This window comes from Strigops habroptila, chromosome 9 (assembly GCF_004027225.2).
Source record: "Strigops habroptila isolate Jane chromosome 9, bStrHab1.2.pri, whole genome shotgun sequence".
NCBI classification, from domain to species: Eukaryota; Metazoa; Chordata; class Aves; order Psittaciformes; family Psittacidae; genus Strigops; species Strigops habroptila.
In genome coordinates, this window is record NC_044285.2 from 29,475,512 (window position 1) to 29,489,296 (window position 13,785).

General features: G+C 53.1%; 2 protein-coding genes and 5 non-coding genes across 10 annotated transcripts; all 7 read right to left on the bottom strand.

The window, feature by feature from the left end:
• Nucleotides 1-339: 339 nt before the first annotated feature.
• DKC1 (dyskerin pseudouridine synthase 1) lies at nt 340-11,211 on the bottom strand. 4 transcript variants are annotated; one of them, XR_003993141.1, is made up of 16 exons: nt 11,032-11,110; nt 10,868-10,929; nt 10,571-10,657; nt 9,946-10,037; nt 9,224-9,408; nt 8,669-8,733; nt 7,995-8,121; nt 7,486-7,616; nt 6,367-6,510; nt 5,814-5,934; nt 4,415-4,533; nt 3,558-3,661; nt 3,062-3,116; nt 2,189-2,347; nt 1,556-1,714; nt 340-1,468 (listed from the first exon to the last, which is right to left on the bottom strand). XR_003993141.1 is itself a non-coding variant. In XM_030497426.1 (15 exons), the coding sequence occupies exons 4-15, from the start codon at nt 10,014-10,016 to the stop codon at nt 1,646-1,648; spliced, it is 1,350 nt and encodes a 449-aa protein (XP_030353286.1). In that variant the 5' UTR covers nt 10,017-10,037; nt 10,571-10,657; nt 10,868-10,929; nt 11,167-11,211; the 3' UTR covers nt 340-1,645. The 4 variants fall into 4 exon arrangements, 3 of the variants coding, with proteins under 3 accessions (XP_030353286.1, XP_030353283.1, XP_030353284.1); XM_030497426.1 differs by lacking the exon at nt 11,032-11,110 and adding an exon at nt 11,167-11,211 and having other exon boundaries at nt 340-1,714; XM_030497423.1 differs by having other exon boundaries at nt 340-1,714.
• Nucleotides 4,061-4,136, bottom strand: LOC115613368. Its single transcript, XR_003993370.1, has one exon. It is a non-coding gene; the product is annotated as a small nucleolar RNA SNORD83 (small nucleolar RNA).
• LOC115613377 lies at nt 5,309-5,555 on the bottom strand. The gene has a single exon (XR_003993378.1). It is a non-coding gene; the product is annotated as a small nucleolar RNA SNORD17 (small nucleolar RNA).
• On the bottom strand, nt 7,178-7,312 carry LOC115613374. Its single transcript, XR_003993375.1, has one exon. It is a non-coding gene; the product is annotated as a small nucleolar RNA SNORA36 family (small nucleolar RNA).
• LOC115613367 lies at nt 7,715-7,790 on the bottom strand. Its single transcript, XR_003993369.1, has one exon. It is a non-coding gene; the product is annotated as a small nucleolar RNA SNORD83 (small nucleolar RNA).
• Nucleotides 8,330-8,576, bottom strand: LOC115613379. The gene has a single exon (XR_003993380.1). It is a non-coding gene; the product is annotated as a small nucleolar RNA SNORD17 (small nucleolar RNA).
• A 1,126-nt stretch (nt 11,212-12,337) lies between the features above and the next one.
• LOC115613162 (40-kDa huntingtin-associated protein-like) lies at nt 12,338-13,615 on the bottom strand. Its single transcript, XM_030498300.1, has one exon. It carries the CDS (start codon nt 13,608-13,610, stop codon nt 12,537-12,539), a length of 1,074 nt encoding a protein of 357 aa, XP_030354160.1. The 5' UTR covers nt 13,611-13,615; the 3' UTR covers nt 12,338-12,536.
• Nucleotides 13,616-13,785: the final 170 nt, after the last annotated feature.

Consider the following 13,785-nt stretch of genomic DNA (forward strand, 5'->3'; position numbering starts at 1 on the left):
CAGCCCCTCCAGCAGCCATCAGACCTCTCCAGCACAGGCAAGGGAGGAAAGAGAACACCCAGCTTTCAGGCACATGTACCAGTAGGTTTTACCCAACTGGAGGGTGGCCCCAGAGAACCTGTGAAGTCCTGACCAGCAACAAAGGCCCCTCTGGTCATGGTGCACATCAGCATGACCCCTCCTCTGCACCAGCAGCTTCTTCAGGAGAGCGGCACAAAGGCTGGGCAGAAAGGGCAGCCATTCACCTGCCCTGCTGCAGCAGGCACATGCATTAAGCTGCCTCCCCTCCCCAGGAACAGACCACTGACCTCTTACAGGAGCCAGATGAGGAAGGAAATCACCCGTTCAAAAATAGGGCTTTTATTTTTATGTAAAAAAAAAGAGTAAATAGAAATGGACTTTTTTCTTTCTGCTCAGGTTCTGACAGCCACCAGCTGCTGGCCCCACTGCCCGCGTGTACCTCTAGCGTTGGAGGGGAGAAAAGTCAGATGGTTAAAAGCAATGCATGAGGCTAAGACGAGTGTTACAGAATCTCTGCAGGGATGAAGCTCAGAACAAAGCAGTGTGGATCCTTCCCGCGTGGAAGGATCCCATTAAAAGGGGCTAAAATCTGGCTCAGCATTACCCCTGTGAGAGGGGAAGAGACCTCCCACCCCCAGCGAGCCACCCCAGGTAATGAAATTAGGACAAGAAACCGCTCAAGGCCCTCAGCCAGTGCCCCCTTGCAGAGGTGCCTCTAGCCAAGCTTTTCCTCATGAGGACTCCGGTCCCAACGGCCCTTTAGAACAGCATACTGGTCACCTGCCTGCTGCTCACTTCACTTCTACCCCCCAGCAGCATCCCAATTTCCAGCCTTCCAGAACATACTGGATATCAAAGCCATGGAAGGCAATTGAAAGTGTTGTAGTACCATTTCAACAACTAGGTAGAGGAAAGTGAACTGTAGCCAGAGGTACACACTGACAAGGTCCCTGGGGCACTGGGTCTGGGGATTCCAACAACTAACAAGCAGGTCCCCGCATTATGAAGCGAAAAGCAGGAATTTCATGTTCTAATCCTTTTATGATAAAGTTTTAAAAAAGCACTGAGGAATATCTGGGTGGGCTATTTGATTTCATCTAGCCGAGGGTAGAGTCAAGCATATGGCCAGGTTAAAACAAAGAGCCCTTCCAATAACCGATTTGACTGTCATTCATTCAATGGGCCATGACAAAGCCAGTCCTCCAGACACCAACATTCTATGACTGTCGGGTAACAGCTCCAACCTTGGAAGAAAAAAGGAAGAAAGAAGCAGGACAAGAGGAGGGAGAAACATTATTCCTCCCTCTCAAGGTGAAATCAGAGACACGAAGTAAGAGCCAGGAGCTACAGCTTCCCTGAAGATACCACTTCTATTGGCATCATGGCGTTCAACTTTAGAGAGCAATCCAGTGCAGGGGCAGTGAGGCATCCCGCTCCTCTGGCGACCCTTAAAACAGGATGAGGAGGGGTACCTGAGCAGGGCATATCCTGGGCAAACACACCCGCTCACACGTATACACAGCAGAAAAGGAACCTGGAACTTGCTGGCCCCTCTGCCACGCAGCCAGTCCTCAGACTCCTCCCTCCCTGCTGAGGTTTTCCTGCTTTGGACAGATCCAGTTGCTTACTCCGAGCTCTCTTCTACCTCCTTTTGTTTCTTCTTCTTTTTCTTCTTGATGCTGGTCTCACTGGTCTGTGAAGAGGTTGGAGAAGTCAGGAAGGAATCAAAAAGGAATCCCTCAGTGTTCATTTCAGTAGGAACAGTCCCACTCCAGATGCAGCGCAGGCTCCCCATGGCTGCAATCCTCCCTCAGCACCACACAAGCACTGAAGCACACTGACTGAATGTCAGCACCAAATGGGTCCTGCTGGGACCCATTACAGGACACCAGAGCAGAGAGGCCTGGCAGGAACATGTACCTACGCACAGCCCCAGGGCACAGATGGCTGCTCACCCCATCCCTGCCCCACTGCAGGTCCACCCCAAAAGCTTCACCTGCCCAATTTCCCACCACCCTCAACCAGTCCTTTCTCTGCCTGTGGGGAGCCTGGCACTTGCGGGACACGCACAGCAGGATGCTGATGCGTTTGTGCTGGAGGGATTAGGGAGAGATAGCAATCTCTTCCCCATGTTTGGACTGTACCATGGCAGCACCCAGTTACGTACCACTTCTATTTGCTCTCCTCCACTCTCAGCTGCCTCTTTGGCTTTCTTCTCTTTCTTCTTCTTTTTCTTTTCCTTTTTGCTCAGCTCCTCTGGTGGCGGGGTGGCAGGGGATGGCGGGCTCACAGCCTCCTCGCTTTCACTCTCTGACTCTCGCTTCCTCTGTTAAGGAAACACGTTGTCAGACACACCACCTTCCAAAGCTGCCCAAGTGATGGAAGAACTGTTTGCAAGCCCATTGCAACTATTTTACCTGATTCAATCAAACTACACAGTTAACAATGCTTTGAGCATACGCTCTCTAGGATTTGCTTTTGCACCCCGTGTTTTCTGTACCTCAAATGCTGCAGAGTTTGAAACACCGCTGCACCTTTCCAAGCGCATGCACAAGCCCTGGCTTAGGTCCTTAGATCACAGCACAAGCCCTGACATGGGGAACTTTAGGCGCAACTCCTGCACGGACATTTCTGCAATTGTCTGTAGTCTCCAGAAAGGTTCTCTGGCACAAGAGACCTCCGCTGTGGCTCCATATAATGGATTTCCTTGGATGCTGCAGCTTGTGCACCACAAATTAGAGTTCCTCATTCTCATACTGTGCTACAGGGCTCGCAACCAAAGGACGACATCCCAGCAACAAACCCCTGGAGGTAAGGCCCTAAACAGGTCACCCTACAGCTAGCTCATGGGCCATGCAACCACAATACGCATCCGGGCACTAGACTCCCAGAATGTGAAACATCTTCCTCTGTAAACCAACCAACCAAAGCAGCACACAATCCAGCACCTGATACCAACTGCCTTAAAGGAATAGGTGCATATCCACCCTTCGTCAGGGCCCAAACAACCTTACAGCCAGAGAGCTGTAAAGATACTCACTTTTGGAGCCCTCTCCGGTTCTGAAACAGCAGCTGCCTCTTTCTTGGAAGCATCCCTGAAAGAGAAGATCCCCAGACGGAGCAGGACAGCCGCTGCTCACACTGCTCTGTACAAGCACAAAGCCCTATCCCACTGCAAGGGCTCCGTAACCCACACTGGGTGCCAGGTGTGGGGAAGCTGGTGTGGGGAAGACCTGCAGCCTGCACCAGGGTCAGACAGGCAGGGCAACAGCAAGGCTTCCCCCATTTAATTTAGCAGACTGACTCCCTCTAAAACCACAAGCACAGGCTAAAAAGGGATAACTGTCTGCTCAGGGCCTTTCCCTCCAGCATTGCCCACCAGCAGCATGTTTCACCCAAGAAATGTCACTGTACCCCACAGGTCCAGCCAGCCACCAGCTTTGTGCCAGCATGCTCCAAGCACAAATTGCAGCAGCCCAGCCCAGCGCTCGCTACACAGGGCTCCCTTCTGCCCATCACACAGGAGCTGTACCCACCTGTAATCCACGTACTCCTTCTTCCAGGAATCTGGTGTGCTCTCATTGGGCTTTCCGTGCTTGTCCAGCAGGCCCTTCTGGATCATCATCTTCTTTTGACTGGCCTGAAAGTAACGTGCAACAAGTCAGATTGCAGCTCCAGGAAGGAGAAATCCTCCCCAGGGCTTCATCCACTCAGCCTAGGAGGAGGTAATGCAGGAACAAGCCAGCAACTACAGCATTACTTACTTAATACTTCTCCAAGGACCTTCTAAACATCCCCTATAGCAGTCTACAAGAAGGCATCCTCACCACTAAATAAAGGCTAATTTGTGGGGGAAGTAACAGCAGCAGAATAAGATGACTCTGCACATTGTGGAGTTCAGATCTTTGGTTTCTCCATCTCAGTGACCTGCTACATTTCAGCTGAACCACTTCAGCTGCAAACACAGGGCATTGCTAAAGACTCCAAGATGCCTGTACACTGGCCTTCATCACCTCACAGCTGCTGTGAGCCTCTCCAGAGCCATCAGTATGGGGTGATAGATGAAGGTCATCTTTGCACAGAGCTCTAGTGCCATCCATTTCACATCATTTGGCTCTTTACCAGAGGAGGGCTGGTGCTGTACAGACCTGAGGAGCCCATGCCTGAGCAGCAGCCCCAGCTGGGCCTCAGGCAGAGCTGCCCAGGCTCCATGGGGAGGGAAAGCCTCGCTCCCATCAGCACTGGGTTGGCATGGCCCCAGCACTGGGTATCACCACCATCACGGCTGCAGGACAGCAAAGAATTACACCCTGGAGAAGACACGGGGGCAGCTCTACCTGAGGGTCCCAGGGTCCCACATCCCCACAGCTGACCATACCCCCACAGTACTCACCTTGGGACCGAGACCCCATTTGCGGGGGTACGTATCTCTCTCCATGATCACTCTCTTGATCTTCGCCACAACACCATGGTCACAGGTAGAAATCACTGCTGTGGTCATCAAGGCAATGGCTGCAAAAGGCAGAGAGCTCATTAACTCTTTTAACAGCACAACTGTGACAGCAATGCAGGAACCTGCTGCATTCAGCCTGTTCTTCCTCTGTCAGCATAAAGAGGAGCAACACCCCCCACCAGTGCCATTTCACCCCAAATCCTCACTGAAGGTAGCTTCTGGACTAAATCTTCAGAGAGCTGCCCTGCTCAAAAGCAGCAAGTCCATCAGTCATGGATTAACCACACTATAAGCCTCTATCTTATACAGGAATACCAGTTCTGGATCAGCCAACACAGCAAGACCAACCATTTCCCACAGCAGCACCAACACCACCACCGTGGAAAGAGCTCTGCGAGCAGCTCCTGCAGCACTTCCAGGCAGCTCAAGGAACCACACCACTACAGAAAGGAGCAGTGCTGCTCCTTTATCAGCTCCCAGAACCTTGCAGAGCCAAACACAGGAGACTAATCCTACCAATAAATTACATTTTCACTGCCAGATCCCCAAGATGACCAGAGCACAGGCAGTACAAACAACAGGGTGGAACAGCTTGGCTGTGTTACACCTCCAAGGCCTCTCAGTCCCATGGTTCTGGACAGAGCACGAGACCATGCAGCACTGAGCACGACAACACATCATCTGTACAGTCTGCCAGCACCCGGCACCTACACAGCTTCTCTGAAAACCCTGGTTAGAACAAAGCACCCTCAGAGTCACTTCACAGAAGCTGGGAGTTGCTCAAGTCCTTTTACACTGATGCGCTCAGAAGTGTGATGTGCCAGGTGGCAGTATGTGATCAGACATCATCCCTCATCTCAGTGAGGACAGAGCCCCCCAGAGAGGGGCTCCAACCATGCCAGCACCACTTCACTCCTGCAGGCAGCCAGCCACAGACCACACCAGCCCCCAGTAGGACACTGGGAGAGCAGAGGGTCTCTGGAGGCTGCACAGCACCCAGACCCTAGAACAGGAATCGGGGTGCTGCAGGAGGGCAGCACCACTGCGCTCAGAGAATGGATAAACTTTGTCATCACCTCACACACAGAGCACACTTGAGCATCACACAGCTGAAACCAGGCTAAGGAACTCTTCACACCTTGCCAAGGACTGACACAGCCACTGTTTCTTAACATCCTGCCCAACACCAGCTGCCTTGGGCCACACTTAACCCACAGTCCCCATCAGGAAGCACTATTTAAATGTTCTGTGCATGGAGACCCATTTGTTGTGCATTCACTGGAACACAGTCTGTTATTTCTGCAGCTAGGTGGGCACAAGAAGAAAAAGAGTTTCATACCTAGGCAGATTGCTTCTCCTTTTGTAGTGATGACAACAATCTCCTGATTAAGCTCAATACCATCTTCATACCTGAGGACACCAGGCAGCATGATCTTAGCTCCATAGCAAATAGCATTAACCTGAAAATGGAGGGAACAGGAGGGCTTATAAGCCATTATGAGAATAAAAACAAGGTAAGAAATGCCTCTAATATTCTAGCTTCCCATTGCTGTTATTTCCCAGCAATAACACTTCTTCTTGTCCACTACATAAAACTCAGGGGCATTCGAAAAACCAAGCAAAGCACCTATCACAGCAAACAACATGTGAGGCAGATCTCTTATAACCATTAGCACCCTCCTTGAGGAGAGCAGCTTCTCTGCCACTCAGTTCTTGGCTCTTGCATCTTACTGCTGATCTGGCAGTGGCCCATACTAGATCCAACACAGCTCACAATCAGGACAGCACTGGACACCATGTGGACCCTAATCTCCCATTTATTATATCAGCTATACACACGAGGAGGACACTGCAGCCTCTGGCTCTCAGCTAGCACTGTGTTAGGAGCTCACCGCGCTGTCTTTCATGACCAGCCGCTTGTGTGAAGTCAGCAGTTTTTCCAGTGGCAGGATAACTCTCCGCAGGTAGCTGTCATCCTTGTTGTTGTCATACTGCCACTGTGCGTCCAGTACATCATGCATAGTCACCATGTTGTCCTGTGAAGATGAAGGCACAACCTTTCTAAACTCTCCTCCAGCCAACTCAAAACACACATAAGGAAACAGCTGAAGTCCAACAAAAGGAGTGAAAAACAGATGTCAATTTAGAAGCACCAAGAAAGCAAGCTAACAGAGGCAAGACTACTTTCCATCAACGACTTGAGGTCAGCCTGACTTGTGCTACCACAGACTTCAACCTTGCTAATCTCAGACAGCACTTGGATCTAGTGTATCAGGTCTGTTCACATGAAACTTTGAAATATGACCAAACTTAAACAAGCATCTGGGACTTCTAGACAAAGAAGTCTAAATTAACCAGCTCTTCAATCTGTGACATGGAATAAATTCTTGAAGCAGTTGTAAGCACCCAACACCTGGAATTCAGAAATGACTGCAGTGATTACAGCTGCAGTAAGAGCACAGATCGGTGGGGAAGCACTTCCAGTGATACATGTGTTTTGCAAGGAAATAAACTAGTTCTGGAGTTTGGACTGGCAGCAGGATCCAGCTATGACCAGACTGAAAAGACTGTACCAGTGTTCAAGCGCCTGCACCTCCCAGGCTCAGTCTGATGAAGCACATTCCCTGTGTTATGCCCTGACACCAAGCGGTCACAGATTGCCAAGCAGACAGCACATCCACGTGAACTCACGGCACATGCATGGTTTGTAGGCTGAGAAACACAGGTGGCATGAAACACACTTTCAGTCACCAGGGTGCACTTCCCAGTCACTCACTGTCCCAAAGCTTAATTACCAGAACAGGGACAACACCTTGAACTGAACTCAACACTTTGGTTCCAGACCATCTATGGCAAGAGCTCCCATGTTTTCAGGGCTATTCACTAAACTCCCCCAAGCTGCCATGCACCAATACCTTCTCCTAACCCTGTAAAAACAATGCAGTTCCAAGGCACTCCTGCAATTCTGACAAGTTCAAGTTGGCTGGTTATAGTCAGTGCTACCACTCTACCTTCTCTCCCAGGATGCCCGAGCGCACTCTGCGGAGCTCCTGCATCTGGCCCCCTACTCCAAGCAGCAATCCAAGGTGAACACAGAGTGTTCGGATGTATGTGCCTGCTTCACAGCTCACCCAGAAGATACCTGAAATGGAGGGCAGGAGAATAATTAAACACATATCTAGAAATGAACCACATCTAGAAGCTCCCTCCAAGAGAAGCTGAATGCCCAACCATTCACAGAGCCATCAGCCTGGGGTGATAGATAAAGGTCATCTTCGCACTGAGTGCTAATGCCATCTAATTGACATCATTTGGCTCTTCAGTGAAGGATGCAGCAGTACCAAAAATACACAGGATTTGCTTCTCAGCACATCAAAGTAATGCATGAAGCAGCTACTGCTTGATGGTGGTGAGCATTTAGATCTTAAGACATTTGCCAGGAATAGGAAGCAGCCCATTTCACAGGAAATTATACCAGCTGTCAGCTTAAGAGGAAGAAGGCAGGAAAGCTCCATTTTACCTAATCTTCTCTCAGGATCGTACTCCACCAGCTTGCTCTCATAGATGGTTCTGACTCTCAGTTGTCGTTTGACAGCAGCAATGAGGGGTGGTCGCTGAAACAGCGCGCCTGTCAGAGTTTCTATTGCCTGAGGGCGGAAGCAGAAGTAACAGTTCACACTTGTACCCCAACACAGGAGCACTCTGGGGTCTCCAGCAACTATGACCACTTCCATGAGCAAGAAGGTTCACCATAATCTGGTGATGTCATATTTAATAAAGCAAATGTGAACCAGGGATGTGGTCAAAATGCTACCCCAGTGAGCACAGCTGGGCTTTTTCATCAGGTGGCAGTATGTGATCAGACATCATCCCTCATCTCAGTGAGGTCAGAGCCCCCCAGAGAGGGGCTCCAACCATGCCAGCACCACTTCACTCCTGCAGGCAGCCAGCCACACACCATAACAGCCCCCAGTAGGACACTGGGAGAGCAGAGGGTCTCTGGAAGCTGCACAGCACCCAGACCCTAGAACAGGAATCGGGGTGCTGCAGGAGGGCAGCACCACTGCGCTCAGAGAATGGATAAACTTTGTCATCACCTCACACACAGAGCACACCTGAGCTCTGCTCCTACCCTCTCATCTGTACACTTTGCACGTGCAGTGCCAGCATGGCTGAGAGCATGCCGAGACTTACCCTGGCAAGCTGAGCCTCACTCTCAATTGCATTGTGCAGCCGAACAATTCCCACATACTCTTTGCCTGAAAAAACGACAAGAGCAGTCAGGAGTGGCCACTTGCATTTAATGTTGACCTCAAGGTCCACCCTGCTTCACAGCCACACAGCCCTGACACGCTCACAACCACCTCTCCTAGAAAGCATGCACAGTTTAGTATGGAGTTGGGTTATTCTTCCAATGAAATAAATCTGAGCTACATTTAGTCTTCACTGATTTTATTTCACTGGACTCGTAGAGGCTGAGGCCCTAGTACAGGAAAGCAGTCTGTCAGAAATGTTTTCACTGACTTCAAACAGCACAAGTCCCAGAGAAGCAATCAAGGAAAAGAACTTGATTCAGCATGGATGCACCCTCACTGGCTTGGAGTGAGAAGGATAATCAATCCTTAAGCTCAAGGCACTGAAGACCAAGGGTAGTCCTTTCAAAGACTGGAAATCTCCACTTTGTCTCCAAAAGAACTCCACACCTCCCCAGTTACTTATACTGTAAATGATCCCAGGCAATAAACATACCTGCACTCTGCTGTGATTTGACCAGTCGTGTCGCCCTCTCAATGCACACAATGAGGCACCCAGTCACTTTAGGATCCAGAGTGCCACTGTGTCCTGTCTTCTCTACTCGAAGGATGCGTCGGATCCATGCAACCACCTCGTGGGAAGATGGATTGGAAGGTTTGTCGAGGTTAATAAACCCAGACCTACAGTGCAAGATGACAGAGCAGGAACTAAGCATTAGGGCAAACACATCAAGAGCATAAAAATTTGGACAGTATTTGCTATGGCTGCAAAGAAATGTACTTCTCTGCAGCCAGGTGAGCTGTGAGGCTCACACGAGCTGCTCCCAGTGAGCACACGTTGAGCTGCTCTGTACACAGCAAGTGAGAATATTTCATGGTCAAAGAATTCTCTTCTCCCCAGACTGCTCATCACTACTTTGCACTTAAATCAAACCAAGTATTAAAAACAAACTCCAAGTAGTCTCAAAGCCAAATGACTTGCCATAAGACCTCAGAGAATTCCTCAAGTGTTTGCATGTCCATCTACAGACCAGCCACAACCCCAGAACAAAGCAAACATTACAGGAAGTGATCAGCAGGTCCTATTTAGACACTTTCTGGTTAGAAGCAAGGCACTGAGTCAAGCAGAAAGGTACAAGGGGAATCCAGAACCGAAAATATGTGGAAAGTATTAACTATGAAAGAGAAACAAATCACTCCAGCCCTTATTGCACTCACCTCACATAGTCAGAAATCTCTCTCTTCAGGGGATTAGCACCAAAAGAAAGAGGTGTGTAGTGTGCTGTCATCACATTTAGCTTGTCGAAGTTCTACAAAATCAAAGCAAAAGTTACGAGTGTTCGTGAGCTCACCTTGGTTTCAGCATTGCTTTGCCCCAATGCATCTCCCCAGTTACACAATGTCTGATTTGTACATCTGAGTGGAAGAGCCTCTTCCAAAATGAAAATGACCCAACCATGAAACCATGTTTTATGGAAAGAGAAAGAAGCATAAGTCCTGCACTGAAAGTGATGGGAAAGCAGACTACCAACCTTTACAATGCAGGATAAATCCAGCGTGCCCCAGAAACTCAGCACAAGCAATTCAAAAGTCTACACAGACCACAGGCAACCGAAATAAATACCTGAAGAAATCTGGTGAGGTCTTTACAGACAAACTTATAAAGCAGGCATGCAAATGATGCTGCAGGACAAACTTTATAATGTGATTTCTGCACACAGAGAGCTGCTCCCTAGCAGCAGGGTTTCACAGAGAAGGAGCTGTGCCTCTCCAGGGGCCTGCTCTGAGAGGACAAAAGATGGAGCGCGACCAGGGCCACGAGGCTGTCTACGACCCGCTCTACCTTCAGCAGCAAAGGCCACTGCGACGTGTCCAGCTGGGCGATGCGGGACTCGGGCTTGATGAAAAACTCCTCCGTGTGCTGGATGTCCTGATGGGGATGAAGGTACCGAGATCAGAGGGGGGGGCACCCCAGAGGCCCGCGCTCCGCCCGCTGCCTCCACGTGGCCCCGGCCATGCTCCTGCTGGGCCACGCTGCGAGGCACCGCGGACCCCCAGCCCTGTCCCCCAGTACCCCGAGCCCGGCCCGGGGCAGCTCGTCTCCCCGTTTCTCCCCCTAAGCCGGTGGCTCCGCACTCACCGCTACATCCTCATCGGCAAGCGCCCGCTTCTCCTTCTTCCGCCGCTTCTTCACGCTGGAACCTGCGGGAGCGACACAGTGAGCATCCCCGCCGGCAGCGGAGGGGCCCCGGAGAGCGCCCGTAGCCCCGACCCGCTCCCCGCTCCCCGCCCGCCGCCACGCACCGTCCCCGTCCGCCATGGCCGCACCGCGTGGCGCCGCCGCCGCCGCGCAGGTACCGAGGGGGCCGCCGCTTCCCGACAAGCCCCGCGCCGCGGCCGGTCCCGCCCAGCGCTGAGCGCGCCCAGGCCTCGACCTACCGGCGAGCGGAGGAACCGGATGTCCCGTCCCAGTGGGAAGCGGGGTTTGGTGCCGCGGGGCCGCAGCAGCGTGCAGGAGGCTGGCGGGCAGCGGCCGTTTAACAGCGGTGAATCCTGTTCCCCCTTCTGCATCCTTTACAGCGAAGTGAGGCGTTAACACAGCGCAGGGACCCTCCCGGTTAGGGGCCGGCTTTGGTGAGAGCAGACTTGTATCCCTGCTGGGTCTCCAGACTGGATACCACGACCTGTCCTTCCTTCTGGTGCTGGTTGAAACCATTGGGCCAATAGACCCCCACCATTCCCTAAAGCCCCCTCATAACCCTGCTTCGATGTATTCTCATCTCCTTGCAAGCTCTAGTCACACCAGATTTTTAACCCCACATTCAGCGCTTATTATAATCCCAAATAGGATCTACCTGAGGCCAGGCAGCCCCATCTCCTCCTGGCTCTAGGGTTAATGTCACATTGTTTTAAACTCTCTCAGTAACAGGTTAACATCTGCCCAGGATGGATTATACCCAGAAGAAATGTTAGTGATCTGTTAATGATGCACACTGATCCCCAACTTCCCTTAATCTGGTCATTTCATTTCCTCACATAACCAAACCTGCAGTGTTCCAGGTGTGATGGGTGTAACACTGCAGGTGGGGGAAGAACATCTCACCCACAGACACCCCCTCCACTGGCTGCACTGCAAGAGGGTTAGGGATAACATTAGAAACCATAGGGTAAAGCTCAACAGAAGCAGTGGGGACATCAGAGGCAACTGGGGTGGGAATCAATAAGGAATACAGAGATAGAGCACAAGGTGGTACAGAAACCAGTTCTTCTGTTCTATGCAAGATGCAGCCAGGCTGCCACCAGCACCCGTCCTCAGACAACTACTTGCAGGTCACTGACCAACTCCTTTTTTCCACCATGAGAGCCAAACGCTCACATTGGCTGCACTATCTTTGTCTTCAGGGGGAAACAAAAATCAGTTTAATGTGCTGCCTTCTTCCAAAGCAACCTCAGCAACTTTCAGCTCCCAGATGTGCAAACCCTCCAGCACCTGTACCCCAGGGATATCTCCCTGGCAAGTTTTCCTGTCTGCAGATTGCAGCCAGTTCTTTAAGAAACAGCCTGTTTCTGCTTTTCTGCTTTAGAATTACTCTTTTTCAAGCATGACAACTTTCAGCATGTACAGTGAGTAGTTTACTATGACACAACATAAGATGAACACATTTGCTCATCAATTATTACTTGCTTCTGTTACAGAATTCGTATTAAAAATAAATAACAAAATAGAGGATACGCTGACACAGACTGTGGCTTCAGTAACAAGTCCAAGCCCGACCCTGCAAAAGGCTCGTCCATGCCAGAGGTGGAGCTCACAGCCCCTGTCCAGCGGGGCTCAGCATCTCCTGCAGTACCAGGTGGAGGAGGTGGTTCTGCTCTGCGGTAAGCAGAGGCCAGAGCTCGGCCTGCAGGGCCTTCAGCGCCTCCGCGTCCTTCTCCTGGCATGCCAGCACGGCCGACTGCAGCAGCAGGAAGAGCTCGGACGGCAGGTAACTCGCTGCAGGCGGCAGCCCTCCGCCCGCCCCGGCGCCGCCACCAGTCCCGGGCCCGGCCCCGCTCTCGGGAGCCTCCCAGCAGTACTGCTCCAGCGTCCGGGCGTGCTCGGGCAGCAGCTTGGCGGGCGGCGGCTGCAGCAGCAGCAACAGCAGCACCCGCGACACTTCGCAACGCGCCAGCACGTCCATGAAGGCACCGCCGGGGGCTCCTCCGCCGCCGCCAACACCGCCCAGCCCAGCTGCGGCCAGCGCCTGCGCCCGCGTCAGCGCCGCCAGCGCGCCGGCGTAGTCGCGGCCCAGCAGCAGGCAAGAGGCGCGCTCGGCCAAGCAGCGCAGAGCCTCCAGGGGCAGCCGCGCCGCCGCCAGCAGGTCCGCTGCCCGCTGCAGAGGCGCGGCGGCGCTGGCGGGCCGGCCCGTGTTGCGCAGCGCCGCGGCCAGCTCCAGGCACAGCCCGGCCGCCAGCGCCGGCTGCCCCCGCTCCAGGTGCAGGCGGGCGGCGAAGGCGCCGCAGCTCTGCGCCGCCGCTACGTGCTCGCCGAAGCCGCCGCGCAGCCCCAGGCGCTGCCGCAGGTCGCGCTCCTGGCGCAGGAAGAGCCGCGCGGCCTCGGCCAGGGCAGCCGCCTCGGCGGGGCCGTGGAACAGGCTCTGCGCGCAGCGCGCCACGGCCAGCTGGCACCAGGCCGCGTAGGGCAGGCTCTCCTGGGCGCGCAGCTCCCTCGCCAGCGCCGCGAACTGCTCGGCCGCCTCCGCCACGTTCGGCTTCCGCAGGAACCGCCGCCGCAGCTTGGCCGACACCAGCCGGTACCGCGACAGGAAATCGCCGTCGCTGCCCAGGCCCGGCCCGGAGCCGCCTGCCCCGCCGGGGCCCGAGCTGCCTGCGACCGACAGCATCGCGCACCGCCCGGAACTGACGCGCCTGGCACCCGCTCTGCTTCACTCCGCCTCGCCTAGCCAATCAGCGCCCGCTCCGCGGTGACGCGAACGGCGGGGCAGGGAAAGAGGCGTGGCTATCGGGGGAGGGCTCTTGACGCCCCGCCCCCTTTGTGGGCGTGGCCAAATGGCAGGC

Bases quoted from the DNA above. Each gene is read 5' to 3' on its own strand.
- DKC1 (XM_030497423.1), bottom strand. The intron at 10,658-10,867 runs GTGAGTGCGGAG...CATCCCCATCAG, and splicing joins TTGCCGATGAGGATGTAGCG to GACATCCAGCACACGGAGGA. The intron at 6,511-7,485 runs GTAGAGTGGTAG...TCATCTTCACAG, and splicing joins CGGGCATCCTGGGAGAGAAG to GACAACATGGTGACTATGCA.
- LOC115613162 (XM_030498300.1), bottom strand. From the start codon at position 13,610: ATGCTGTCGGTCGCAGGCAGCTCGGGCCCCGGCGGGGCAGGCGGCTCC.